Genomic DNA, 15,007 nt, shown 5'->3' on the forward strand with positions numbered 1-15,007 from the left:
GACTTTTTTTTAATATCACACATCCCTCTATGCTTCTGTCAGACTTTGCATGGACAAAGTTCAAATAGTCATAGTAACAGGATAGACTACAGCAGTCCTTCATTGTATGGGCTGTGTAAGCATGAGTGTGTGTATGTGTAGTAAATTAAAGCAAATATTGAAAACAGCAAGGTCTGTTTGTCTTCTCGTGTATTTATGTAAAGAGTAAATTAGTCTTTCTTTTTACAACTTTCTTCTTCGTAGCTTAAATGTAGCTTAATCTTTAAAGTTACAACTTTTACAACATGATACATTTGTTACAGAGTACAATGTTCTCAATATTTAATATATGTTGTGTCTCCATGTAAAACTACTATGAGGTTACACCATGTTTGTTTCAAAGCCCTTCTGCCGGCAGGTTTTCTTTCTCTGTGAGCGACTTGTTGAATATTTTATCTCCAACAGGTAGGCTCAGGTTGCAGCGATGACTGACTGCGGGACAGGAGGAGAGAAATCTGCAGGCAAGACTTCAAACAGTAAAGGCATGGTGATGATAATGAGACATTTAATATCACAGATACAGGAGTAGGCATGCGTTGTATTGTGATCAGTGATGCTGAGAGGTAGAAGCTGATTACTGCCAACACATATCTGTCAAGAGGAAATGTTGGTATGTATGTATTGTGTTTTTTTAGTGTGTCACAACCCCACTAGTATGTGTTCAATACATACAGCTGTGAATAACTGAATCACTTACAATAACCAAAATAGTGAACTAAATAAATGCAGAAGTTGTATCTCAAAATTACAAACTTTAACCATTCAATTGGATTTTTCTTACATAAGTCAAAAATATAGTGTAACTGCCTTCTCATAAACTAGGCCCAAAGTGAGCATGGGGTGGAAAGAAAAGGTTTGTTTCATTACAAGACTCAACATCTACCTTTCTGAAAACCTTCAGTTACAGTAAACACACCTTCAGTTCAGAGCTAGCTCCTCCCACTTCCTGTACACCTGCATATAAGCTCACCTGTAGCATCCGCAGCACAGATCCTCCACTTTTTACCTCGATCACACTACCTCCATCTCAACAAAACGTTGGTGAGTAAAATACTTTTTTAGAAATTATAATTTTTTATATATTGATTTAAATAATAATAAAACAAATTACCTTGTTTGTTCATTATGTTTAAAAGTTTGGATCATTAAAATGTATGTAATTATATTTTTTCTAAACATTCATCTAAATCAAAATGATAACCAAAGGGAAACGTTTCTACCACTTTTAAGCAAATTGATCTTATCTCTATGTTCAATTTCATTTAGCAGTTGTCAACAGAACTATTTGTCTGCTAATGATAAGATGATTTAGGGAAGACAAATGAAATGAAAGTCCATTTCCTGCTGAACAAAGTGTCCTTGTGAAACTGGAATTCACTCTAAATATTTCTCCGATCATTTTCCCAAGCTCTATCTTTCATCTGAACAAGGACTGTCTGTCTCCTGCTGGCTCCTTTGTAGTGTTGTGGGAACGGTGTTGCAAGGATCAAGTGACAGAGAGACAGAGAGGTTCCCTTGACCGCTAATCTAGAGAAACACACGCACACACAGGGACACGCAAAGACACACAGACAAAGACACACTGTCTAGGTTTGACATTTATACACTAACTAGTGACACTTTAAATCCAGGAAGTAATGTGAACACCTGTTAAACTTACTGTCAAATGAGGTTGCAAAGAAAACATTAGGTATTTAAAAAAAAAAAGAAGAAGAAGCTTGAAGCACTTCAAGTCCATCAGCACAGAATTAAACATGTTTTTCATTTTGCCACATTTTATAACATGTAACACCATCAGCAGTAGTATTTAGGTTTAGGATTGCTTTTATATTTCTGAAGAATCTTTCATCTCCCCCCTTTTTCTCAGTTTTTTACGAATCCTCCATTAGCTTCTTCTTGAATATAAAATGCACCTCATTATCATAGTAATGAAACCATGTGAGTGCGTTCTCAGTTCTGATAAGAGGCTCTCCTTTGACCGAGGGTTGAACTGTGCTCATTTACATTTTTATTTTACACTGACTTGAGTTGAAGTTGCATTTGAACGGATCCGAGACGGACAGATTGAAGTGGCCCTGAGCGTAAAGACAGTCATCTCTTCAATGCAGATGGATCTTTTGAAAAGCCACTAGATGGCCGTAGATATACTCGTTGAAATTCTCCTTTCATCATTTTCAGTGGCCTTCAATATAAGCCCCTACTTGTATTTAAGTCTAGCCAAATGCTTGAATAAAACACATTTGCTTAAGGGCCAAACAAGAGCTTTTCTTCAGCCATATCTCATGTTACATTAGCTTTGAATGGCTGCAACAGGTCAAACAGTCATTTGGAGTTATGTATTTTCCTTATGATGTGTAATTTGAACATCCATCCACTCTCTATAAAGAGAGATGAGTTCTTCGCAGCTGTGATGGATGTTACATGTGAAATTGTACTCTTGTTCTGATTATGCCTTCATGTCTTGCCTCAATTTTGTCTTTACAAGCCCCCCCAACGTTTCTCTGTGATGTTCTTTGTGTCCTGACAGCAACTCGTCATGGCCTCCAGCATGTCGGTGAGGAGCTTCTCTCTGGGCCGTCAGCCTTCCTTTTCCAGTCGCTCTCTGATGGATACTGGCCGCGCTCGCTCCCGTGCTTCTGTATCTTTCGCTACATCCAGCCCTCTGAGCCGCTCGGCCTCCATCGGCCAGGATCTCAACGGGCCAATCAGCCTGCAACTTAACGGCGTACATGGCAACAGCACCAACGATAAGGAAGCCATGCAGAGTCTCAACAGCCGTCTGGCCAACTACCTGGACAAGGTCTGATACATAAAACATTAACAGCACTGTTAAACTGTTGTTCAGCAGCCAAATGGGCGATGGGTGCATCTCTGTTAACATGCAGACAAGGAAATGATACTAGCAGCAAACTGAAACACTGAAATCATTAATTCGCATCTCTTTGTCTTCATCCAGGTCCGTTCACTGGAGCACTCCAACGCAGACCTGGAGACAAAGATCAAGCAGGCGATGGTGGACCGCATCCCCAAAGGTCATGACCTTGATTCCATGATGACCCAAGCTCATGCTGTTGAGCAAGAGGTAGGCATGAAGGGACGGGCAAAAACATCTAACATTTTATAATAAAGGAATGCTGAAGGCCCATGGAGATTATTCAGACCTGCAGCCAGATGTGAGTTTTCTGTCAAGGAACAAGGCTCAAGGTTATGATGTCATTGGTTATTTTACATAGACAAAACATTTATGCAAACATGGACGCATCTTTTCGCAGGAGCTGCATCAGTAGATTCCTCAGAGGCAGAATTTCCCCTACACTTGATCTTTGGGTTAACTTGTAAACCCGAGTAAAGTTAATCATTATTTATGCTATGTTGTCCAAGCACAAAAGTTACAGTTTAATGAAAATGGAATGGGTAACCCTTTTGAATTTGTATGTGGCATTTGTACTTTTGTGCTTTCACTGCCAGAATACCTAATACAGTAATATAATACATGAAGCACTTAATGCACATGACTTCTGCGCGAAGATTGACATTGATGAAGGATGCTCATGTCTATTAAACATTGTTTCCCCATGTTAATGTCTGCCAGGTGAGGAAGAGGACCTTGGAGAATGCACGTCTCATGTTAGAGATCGATAATGCTAAACTGGCTGCAGATGACTTCAGAATCAAGTGAGTGACTCAGGATCAATGCGAACAACTGCCTGAAACTATTTGATTGACTGCCTTTTAGAGCCCTTTAGAGCTAGATTAAAGTCTTTGATTTAGGCTTTACTACCTGTGCAGCATGGTAGCATTACATTCATATTAAACAGATGAAGTCTTTTTGTATAATGTTGAATCTGTTGAGGTATTTAATGCACATTTATGATTCAGATCATTTTTATCACTGAAATTACCTTGTACTGCTTCAACTGTGCTATACTATTCCTGTCCTTTTCCACTTTAAAATCTACCAGGGTCATAGAAACGTTTGGGTATTGTATTTAATGATTACAAAGAGATGAAATGAGACGAAAATCAATACAAATAAATTAGAAAATATTTGTTTAAATGTTACTTCATAAGGCATTTGCTATTGCCATTAAAAAAGAAAGTAAATAAACAACTTATTCCTTTATTTATCTGAAATAAACCAGGTGGGAGACTGAGCTGGTGATGTGTCAGTCTGTGGAGCGAGACTGTGTTGCTCTGAAAAAGGCCAAGACCGACCACGAGCAGATCATCGCCTCCCTGAGGGGAGATCTGGACAGCCTGAAAGAAGAGCTGTACTTCCTCAAGAAAAACCACGAGGAGGTGAGTCTGTTCTAACTCTATCTGTTTGGACTCACTTCTTAACTTCTTTGCCCACATTTCTGCTGTATGCCAGTCTTTTAACACGCTCTTTACCACATTAACTTCTCCATTACTCCACATTTGCCTCTTCTCATTTTCATTTTGGCCCTCTCTCTTGTTCTCCAACCTGCCCTCGCAAACAACAAGTTGTTTGATTTCAGGCTGACCCAGTTTAGTGGACTCAAGAGGTCTTATTTGGAGTTTAAGCACACAGATATGTGTAGGGAGGGGAGGCAGGAGAGAAAGAGGTGGTCATCTGGTTACTACAGATTAAAGGAGCAGTTAGATCTGGTTTCACAGACCTGCTGTTTCTGCCCAATCAGATGATCCCTGTCGTCCTCTGGGGGGGATATGAAGATACAATAATTGACCCCCTCTCACCATGAGAAGTATCGATCTCCTACTAACAGAAACAGGATGTGAATAAAACTGCACAGATCCAATTAATCACCTACTGCAGATATTTGTTATCGACTAAATGAAATATATAAAGCACATGTATCCTGCATGTGTGACACCTATGTTTATTTCATTTATTGTTTGTCTGATTTGACAACATGTAAAGGTTTGTACCTTGCCTCTGTGTGTCTCAGCTTTGAAATGAATGTCAGGCCTTTTTGTTGAAAATAAAGACTTTCCCCCCACTAACATACCTAGGCAACTAGATCCCATCACATCTCTCGTGCACCCCCTTCCTGAGCAAGGATACAATTACTGTGCATGTATTTTAACTATATTCTTCAACAAAGCCTAGAAGATTGTGTATATAGCTAGCAAGAACATTAAATGCACACCACATCATATTAAAACATGTGTGACATGACACAATGCCACAAATGACAAAGAAGCGAGAGTGAAAGATATCTAGAGAATATGGATGAATAGAGTTTAGTGTGTGTGAGGTAAGGTGAGCTCTGCCCCATCAACTATTGATAGAGAGCATCTAAATAATCAAGATGTCCTCACATCCTCAATGCCAACATGGTCGCCTGTTCATTTACACATATGGGACTTTATTTAGACATGAGACAATGCAACCATTATGTTTCTTGTAAATATACACAGTTTGATAAAGCATAATTCAGGATCTAAGTATTGAATCTCCCCCAACTGCAGGAACTGGAGCAGATGAAGTCCCGTATTGCCAGAGATGAGGTGAATGTGGAGGTGGACTCAGCCAGCGGGCCTGAGCTGGGCACCATTCTGTCCGGCCTGCGCTCCCAGTATGAGGGGATTGTCAAGAAGAACAAGGACCAAACGGAGCAGTGGTACCTCAAGAAGGTGAGGAGTAAAATGCAATTCTCAACTAAATATAAGGAATTCATTCTAAGAGGCCAAAGTAACGTCTTCGTATGTCCAACCAAAAGTCAAACACCCTAAAGCAGCGAATCCTCACCTGTGGGAAGCTTGAGCAAGCAAATATTTGGCAATTTTTTTACAGTTTATGCTTGAACATTTTTCATCAAAATGATTGTCTTTTTTCTGTCTGTTGATTGATTGACAAATCTTTGAATTTCTACAGTTACAGTCTGATGTCAGAATAATCATTATAATCGTTTTTCTGAAACGATGTGAAAATTCTTAATTTAGAGAACTCGTAGAAGAGTGAGTGGAAATTCACAATTGAATTCATCTAATAACACAATGTATTTCATGTGCGTGTGTATTCTGGTGTTTTTGTGTCCAAACAAGCTGGAGACGGTGCAGAATGAGGTGAAGGAGAGCAATGAGGCCCTGAGAGGAGCTCAAGGCGAGCTGATGGAGAGGCAGCGCTTCCTGCAGAACCTGGAGGTGGAGCTGGAGAGTCTGCACAAACAGGTGAGCTGCTACGCCTGAGGACAACAGTTGCAATTGGAGCAAAATATCCAAAGAACACTCACAAGAAACATAGGAAGAGGACTTTATTCTACATACAGTTAGATAAAAGAAAAAAGGTGATAGAGAAATGCTGAAACTGGACATGGTTGTAAGTGTTTGTGTGTGTGTATGTTTCTACATATAGAACTGTGCAAACGAAATAAAATGCACATAAAGCAGTGCAAACACCACAACAGAGATTTTACAGTGTCACATTTGCACAGAGCCGTAATTAGTTATGGCATTGTGTTTAACAAAGGCCGGATTTAGAGGGGATTTGTCAAATACCAATGCAAAAAATCCTTACACAAGTTCAGATTCTGTCTCACGTTCTTTGCATCAGTGTCTGACATTTTTTGGTTTTTCTCTCTTGACTAATCCTGTGTTGACAGTCAACATGTTATCCCACGCTAATAAGTCTAGCTAGAAGATAGCAGGTTCAGTTGCTAAAATGTATGGGGGTGGGTTTCTGTGGCGAAGCAGATAATCATGTCTGAACAGCGAATGTTTGTTTTGGATGCCAAGGCCTTGTCAGCTCAGGTTTTTGTTGATGGTGGTTTGGGAAGTAATTTCAGAATCAGAAGACACTGTGGTTTGATTTCCACTGACTGGCAAACACGATGAAATGTGAGGAGGTTGAAAAGAAAATTATGAATAATTTGGGGCATTTCCCAGGTCACCGGTCATGTAACCTTCTAAACTGATATAATGATGGGCAACACAATGGTAATGTTAGACCCAAGAATGTGGAAAAGGCAGGTTAGGCCTTATTATTGTTGTTTTTTTGTCTCAGGTAGCAGCGCTGGAAGGTAACCTGGGTGAGACCGGTCATAAGTACTCTACTGAGATGGAGCGTCTGCAGGCCACTCTGAACCAGCTAGAGGATGACCTCTCTCAGCTCAGGCTGGACATGCAGCGCACCAAGACCGACTATGAGCAGCTCCTCCGCATCAAACAGAACCTGGAGATGGAGATCGCCACCTACAGGCGCCTGCTGGAGGGAGAAGAAAGGTGAGTTTCACCAGGAACATGGCTGAATGAGAGCCAGACTTCAAAATAGCACCCTCATATCAGTTCACTACAATCAGCAGCCACTTAGCCTAGCTTAGCATAAAGGCTGACAGGGGGTAACCACTAGCTTGACCCTTTACAAAGTACCACTGTGAAAACAACATTTCCCAATTAGTTTTTGACCAGATTTAATAAATATGATTTAATAAGGAAGCTTGAGAGAAACTAGTAAGTATAATTTGTTGTTACGTTGGACAGAGGCAGGTTAGCTGTTCCTCCAGTCTTTTCAGTCTTTATTCCAAGCTAAGCTAACTAGCCTCATAGTGCCTCTATAGATACAAGAGTGGTTCTCATCTAAGTAACAGGAAAAGTGTTTTTCCCAAAATGCATAACTATTCCTTAAAAATGTAAATGCTCTTTTTTATGTCAATTTAAAGCTGTTTATTCTGACATGTATCATTTCTGCCTCTCAGTGTCAAGGAAGTCCCTCCTCCACCAAAAAGTGAGTACCATGACCTCTGATTTTTACTGAGATAAATAAAGTGCAAAGTCACAACTTTTATGTCGGAACAACTTCCAAGCACAGTATTTTATAAAAAGCATGTATCACACCAAAGAGTAAAGCACTGCTCATTCACTAATTTTTATCTGCAATTTATGACAACCTGAAGGAAACACCAGGGTTGTAAAGAGTGACTAAAGCTGTGATAATAAGCGAGATAAGTTGAGCAAACATAATATTCATTCACACGCCGAGCGGCCCAGGAATAATGTCTGTTTCATGAACCTCAAAACAATGCAAACAACACTAACAGCTCAGCTCCTATAGCAACAAATATGGGTGTGAAAACATTTATCGCAATTGTGTAACTGTTGTATGCTAATCTCACTGACTCATGCTGGATTAACAAACTGCAAGGTCTTGTGGTTATGTTCACCATCAGCAGACCAAAGACGACACAGAATCAACGACTGTGACGCCTTTAAGAGTCCTTCGTGAGACAGGATCGTTAAGCATTTAAAGCTGTTTTTACAAACTGTGTCTTTAGTGAAAAATGCACATAGTCCTTTAATTTAAGCTGTCCAAACATGACATGTGCATTACTGGTGAAGGTCAGTGTGAAACACATCAGGAGAAATAAGTGTTACAGAGTGACGGAAGAATCAACCAAAATTAAAGAGTAATATGAGTCCAAATGTTATTTTGCCTTCTCATTTAACTGCCTCCATGTTGTCTCTTCTCTCCCCCCTTTCTCTCACCATATCTTTTCATATTTTGTCTCATTTGATCTCATCTTCTAAATTCAAATTATCATTTTATTGTTTTTTCTTTCCACTTGATCTCATATCACCAATCCTTTCTTCTCACTTGGATTATCGCAGTTTACTACCTATCCTGTGTAAATCAAAGTCAAAACTATTCTCACATTACTGCATGTCATCTCAATGAATTTGATCTAATCTCATTTAAAATCATACTTTTAAAAAAGATGTTCTCTTCCATTTCATCCCTTCTCATGTCATTGCATCTGATCTCATCCCATCTCATCTCTGTCTGTGCAGAGGAGCCTGATGTTCGCACCAGGAAAATTGTGAAGGTGGTGACTCAGACGATGATCAACGGCAAAGTGGTGGACGAGTCCAGCGAGGTGGAGCAGATCGAAGAGACCAAGAAATAAAAATATTTTTAAAAAAAGAAGCAAGATGCAAAAAATGACAGGGTCTTGCGAAACAAAAAAGAGAGCAGGAGACATGTTTCCGGATATTTCAAAAGAGCTGCGGAGTATCATTTATTCTTCTCAAATGAGAAAATATTGTTTTCAATGGGGAATTTTTGGGGGTATTGCTCGACTATGAATGTTTTGTGTTTTCAGTTCATGGTTTTTCCAAGGTTGACTTATCAGTGACACTGATATTGAGATAATGCTACAATATATATCTATATATATACACAGTGCTGTAGTTATGCATGCTTATACCATTTTAGAATAGAAGTGCCTTTTTTGTTTCTGTGCTACCGACCAACCATGTTCGTTCTGTTTTACTAAAGACTGCTGTGTACTTCAACAAGATATTTATTACTTAGTGTGGAAATGTTTACTTTAGTAGGTGTAAAACATTCCTTTCCTGCTTTGACAAGAATATCATTTACATGTTTTTACTGTTTTTGTGTTTGTATTTAGTCTAAATAAAGTTTTAATCCATGACATATTTACCTTTTCTATTCTTATGTCACTCACAATAAACATGTTGTGGCTTTTATACTGAAATAGTGGGCTTGGTTCTAGCACTATTGTGATGTTACTGCAACGTGATGTAGGTTAAAGTTTCATAAAAGCATGTTGACTTTAAATCATGCAAATACTTTGAACAGGACTAATATCCTTGTCCCAGGACTGTGTCACATCTGTGCTTTGATTATAATCATGCTAACATGCTCACAACAACAATGCTAACATGCTGATTTTCAGCAGGTATTATGTTGAACATGTTCACCATCGTTTAGTTGTTTGCTGTTTTGATATTTGCTATTTAGCAATATACACGAAGCATTGGACTCTTTTTGATCTGATGATGAGCTTAAAGGAAAGTCAGATCACAAACATCATGAATGTCAGTAAAACACATCATGGCAATCGATTCATTTGTTTAGATTTTTTAGTCTGGACCAAATTGTTGGCCCGAACAACAATTAAAGAACACATTAAAGAACATTGCCATCCTTTAAATGTGTGCGGATATTGCAGGAATAACACAACTATTTAGATCCTTAGAAAACACTTTATAAATACTGCCATTTCAGAAAGAGGAAAAACAATTAGTAGACTTTAAGTTTGAGTTCCTATGATAAATCTTGAGTATCTTTTTAAACTAAATCGTTTTAAAGGACTGCAGTAAGGTTGTTTTATTGTAACAAATATCTCGATCCATTTTTGTGGGGGAAGATAAACGTAGCTACAGTAATTAAAATAAGTAACAAAATGAAAAGGTGAGAACTATATAATTATGGCTGTTGGTAGCATGTGATTGAACCCACAGTTGTTATGAGGTTAGACACACCTGTTGTCATTGTGGTTAGCTGTGAAGCAATGTCTCTATATAGCAGCCAAAATGTACTCACTCTTTCATCAAGACCACTCCTCTAATAATGACAGTTCTACAGGGTCAAAATGACTAGGATGAGACAAGGTTGTTCAACAGAATTATTCAGTGGCTAGCAATGTGTTGACACACATCGCAACTGCGATCCGCAACGCCCCTTCTCTCAACATCTTCAAATCAACCCTTAAAACTCATCTGTTCAACATCGCCTTCCAACAATAACTCAATCTCCCCCCCCACTTACACTTCCATTTCTGCCCCCCCTGTTTTATGTTTATGTTTTTATGTTTTATGTCTTGTCCTTGTATGTTTCTTTGTATGAAAGGCGCGATATAAATTCAAGTTATTATTATTATTATTATTATTATTATTATTATTATTATTATTATTATTATTATTATTATATCTAATGATCCCTTAAAAGGCAATTCCTACTTGTCATGATATAAAAACCACACTGTGACTCTCATCAACCCATATCATTTAGGGTCACAACCTTTTGAGCCAGGGGTCACCATGCTCTTAAAGTGATCATGAACAAAAGTCAAAAAGGAAGGAAACCAAAATGACCTGTTGAAAGAAGACATGTCTCACTTTTCTAAATTAGTAATATGATATGAATGTCCCGAATTCATGAGAAATCCACATTAATCTACAAATCAACCACATTAATCATTATTAATTATACTTTTTTCGGTTGTTCAAGCTCCTCATACAGATGAACACAGCAAAACAATTGCAAACAGCTGCTCTTGAACAACAACTCTACACCTCTGCCAAGCAGGTTTGTACATAGCATTTTGGAGTTTACAGAGCAAACGTAAAACAGACCCAACCTGCAGAATGCGTAAACAATAAGAGTTCACATGAGATCACATGACAAACAGACACCAAATATCTGAATACCAGAGTTTTTAAAAGTCAACGATACAAATGTAGAGAGCATCCTGTCTATGAAATGTATAGTCTTCATGAATGAACTAAATATGACCCTGAAACACATTTTACTCCAGCCTCAGGTTATCTTCATGAACACCTTCATTCCTAGACATTACAATAAAAGCCCAGTGTTCACACAGTAATTACACACATTTGACAAGTTCCCCCGAGCAAGTTCCCTGTCAGTTGACTCAAAAAGTCATTAAATGACAGACAGAAAGTCAGCTGAGTCACAAGGAGCATAATCAGAGAGACAGGTGTTCAATAAAATAAGCAAGAAAAGAAAAGTGTCACCCTGGTGCCCAGTGCTCATAATAACTGTAATTTCAGAAGCATCAGCAGCCTTTTATTCTGTTAATGCCATGCTCTTCTCACCAACTGACGCCTGATATGTAATGTAGAGGCGCTTTTTTTAGAAAATGAGAATGCCCTCAGTAACCCCTTTAAAGGAACAATTTCCCTCAAGAAAATATCTGTGTAATGAATGCCAGAATCCTACCTTTGATATCGAACCTATGACATAAAATCTGTGTTTTCTGTAAGTCTAATAGGATTCAGGACCTTTTCAACTGACGTAAATAATACAGTACAACATAAACAGTCAAACTGCTCTGGGAACAGATCAAATCATATCACTCACTCAGCATCAAATTATCTTTTGTAAATAATATGCATTTTTAGACTGAATACAAGGTAATTTGCACATAATCACATATAGATTTAGGGACCTTTGATCATATACAGTAGAGACAGCGATAAGAAATGTTGCAGGCAATATTATCTGCACATTTATTTTTGGAGCAGGGTTTTTTCTAAAGTATACGCAGAAGTATTTATTGTGCTACCTCGATGTGGTAACTCAATTAAATATTAACAATGTTTTTTTTTTGCACCCTTATCAGCCACGTACAACCCACAGATCAACTTAATGGAAGTCTTTATTATACTGCAGGTGTGATTCATGGAGTCTGATCCACAAGCAGAAGCTTGTTTTATGTCTCTTGTGTCTTCTGACAGAGAGAGAGATAATGATGACAGACGTAAGTCGGAGACAGACAGATCATTGGATTAAGCGGTCTAGTGATTTTTCAAAAACAAGCAAACCTCCAGAGTTCAGACGCTGCATTCAGGCCCCATATAAAAGACCTCGCTTCAATGTAGTTCAAAGTGAAACTGTATTCTATAGTTATATTGTCCTTTGTCCTTTCTTCTGTTGTTCCTTTATTGGTTATGTGAACAAGAAAAGAGTAAAGCTAGAATAGAGTCAGATCAAATTTCTTCCCCCGCCCTGAGCCCACAATCACAAACACAATAGCACCAATTATCTCTCAGCCCTTCACCCCTCACTTCTTATTCTGCTAATGTCTCACTGCACTCTCAGAAGCAGATCTGAAATGCACCTCTTCTATTAAAAAAAAATCACTTGCATATCACAACATCAGCACGATACGAATGTAACTTATAGAGAATAAGAATATAGAGTAGAAGGCCTTATTGTTTAATTTTCCAAATGTTATTAGCTAAGACTGATTATCAATTCAGATAATGTTCATTGTTACTGATCAAAGGTGACAATTAATGACTGTGAAAATAAAACTATAACTAGGACAAATGTTTATAACAGTCATAAACTATTAATATTATAAAAGGTATTCAAACTCAGATTACATTGTTCATTGTTCATTGTTTGATGCCCCCTAGTGGGCACATGTATTATAGAGCTCAATATAGACATAATACATTCAAGTGTTTGCTACTTGCTATTGTAAAAACGAATTAAATAGCTGAATGCAGAGACCTGATTCATGGTTTAAAAACCTTTCTCCCTCAGATACTTCAAAAGTCAAAAATGTGACAGTACGAGAGGCGACCACTTGATTGATACACGCAAGTTGCTGAGTATAACACAATATTAGATTAAGTAAACATTTCTTATGAGCAATGAGCAGATTTTTTCTAACCCCTTACTCTGGAATTCTGCAGACGTGGGATAATTGAGTTGGAGCCTCACCAGACTTAAGCAGATAAATCCACTTATATTCTTACTTTAAGCTTGTTCACTATTTACATGAATACAGTCAATGTTTTAACAGAGAGTCTGGGTGAAAGCATATCACAAATGGAAATCTAACATGTTTTCCCAATCAAAGTGCTGTAATGTTAGTTTATTTTACTGTTATTGCCTTGAATTTAAGGGATATTAAAAAAAATTGTATGTACTTTAGGAAAAAATATATCAGTTACTGTACACAGGCTAAATAATGACAGAAGTATCAAACTCTGTTTTGGTTTAGTTGTTTTGAATTGCGTTTCGCAGATGGTTTTATTTCCAGCGATGTCAAACAGTTGATCCCATCAGAGCTTAGCTTGTTTACAGTCAGTAACTTTTTAGCTTTTTCATGGTGCTCTTTACACACTGTCCCGCCAACCAGTGTCACCAATCACATAGATTACCCATAATCCACCTTTGCAAAAAACAACTGGGATGCCCATCCAAATAAAAAACTGAACAAAACCTTATGAATTATTTTCATTTCTATATCAATTTTAGATAGAAGAAATATAACCCTTTAATATTGAGATTTTAAAAACAAGAAAACATCACAGATTGTGGTGTTTTTGACTCGACATCAGGTGTCTGGAAAGTTTGAATGGTGTATTGTTGGATAGAAATGTAGACAAAGGACAGAATAGTCAATCGAGCATGCTTTTATGTTATTTACCAGATAATAAGTAAGGTTTACAATCTTTTTTTCCATTTAGGGTTGACAGCTTTTAATGCTCCCTGTCATTATACACCTCAAAAATAAGTTAATAAATGCTTAACAGAGTGAACTATTTGCATTTTTGGAGTTTTGGAATAAGAGGATTTGTATTCTCAAACATTTGTAATGATCTAATTCAATGAAAGAATACATCCCTGTGATGTAGTAAGAACAATAGGGTAAATAACTTGTATTTTTGTCCTCCTTATGTCTTCTTTGGCTTTTACATTTTCTTGCCAAACTGCTGCACTGTTTTGACTGCCTGTTGTCCGTGCATATTTCCAGGACATCATGCGTATTCAATTGGCTTACAGTACTACTGGACCATAATTGGCTTTAGCACATTGCTTTCCAGCTTGTTGCATAACATGGACAGGATTCGTGCAAGCAATAGAGACAAAACAGCCTCCCTCTGTCTTTCTGCCTGCTCTGTCTCTTACTTTTCGCTATCTTGCTTCTCCTTTAGTCAGAAACATTTAACATTTTGTATTACAAACAAGCTGTGGCCACAGAAAGTTCCTGATATCATCATTAACCCCTGGCACATGTCCAGTGCATGGTACGACTTACAGGTGAGTTAGTATAATAGGACTAAGGACTGACCATCAGACCACCAGTAAGCTTATTACTGCTCAGTGTTTATTGTGTTGTTTGGCTGCATTCTCTTGAGCTCAGGAGGGATCACAGCCACTTGCTGGACCAAAGTGCAACATGTTTTCAAACTCAAATGCTTACAAATATTTGTTTTTCTGCTCCGAACATGGCTATATGATTTATTTTCATATTTAATACCAAGGGATTCATATTCAGTCACAAATGTATATTTTGAAAGTGAAATATACAATTTTAACAGCACAAAAAGTACAACATTTCAGTGATATTGTTTAGAAAAATATTTTTTTTATTTTTATCTTTCAAGTTCACACAATTCACCACAGCAGCAGTAAATTCTCCTT

The 15,007-nt window shown here is 37.8% G+C and overlaps 1 protein-coding gene across 1 annotated transcript; it reads left to right on the forward strand.

Annotated features, from left to right (window-relative positions):
* Nucleotides 1-1,001: 1,001 nt before the first annotated feature.
* On the forward strand, nucleotides 1,002-9,456 carry si:ch211-243g18.2 (uncharacterized protein LOC559906 homolog). Its single transcript, XM_034123473.1, has 10 exons — nucleotides 1,002-1,080; nucleotides 2,567-2,839; nucleotides 2,996-3,121; nucleotides 3,632-3,714; nucleotides 4,182-4,338; nucleotides 5,494-5,658; nucleotides 6,070-6,195; nucleotides 7,028-7,245; nucleotides 7,719-7,747; nucleotides 8,809-9,456. The coding sequence occupies exons 2-10, from the start codon at nucleotides 2,576-2,578 to the stop codon at nucleotides 8,922-8,924; spliced, it is 1,284 nt and encodes a 427-aa protein (XP_033979364.1). The 5' UTR covers nucleotides 1,002-1,080; nucleotides 2,567-2,575; the 3' UTR covers nucleotides 8,925-9,456.
* Nucleotides 9,457-15,007: the final 5,551 nt, after the last annotated feature.

This window comes from Trematomus bernacchii, unplaced genomic scaffold, assembly GCF_902827165.1.
Source record: "Trematomus bernacchii unplaced genomic scaffold, fTreBer1.1, whole genome shotgun sequence".
Lineage (NCBI taxonomy): Eukaryota > Metazoa > Chordata > Actinopteri > Perciformes > Nototheniidae > Trematomus > Trematomus bernacchii.

Bases quoted from the DNA above. Each gene is read 5' to 3' on its own strand.
- si:ch211-243g18.2 (XM_034123473.1), top strand. From the start codon at position 2,576: ATGGCCTCCAGCATGTCGGTGAGGAGCTTCTCTCTGGGCCGTCAGCCT. The intron at 3,715-4,181 runs GTGAGTGACTCA...GAAATAAACCAG, and splicing joins GCAGATGACTTCAGAATCAA to GTGGGAGACTGAGCTGGTGA. The intron at 7,748-8,808 runs GTGAGTACCATG...CTGTCTGTGCAG, and splicing joins AGTCCCTCCTCCACCAAAAA to AGGAGCCTGATGTTCGCACC.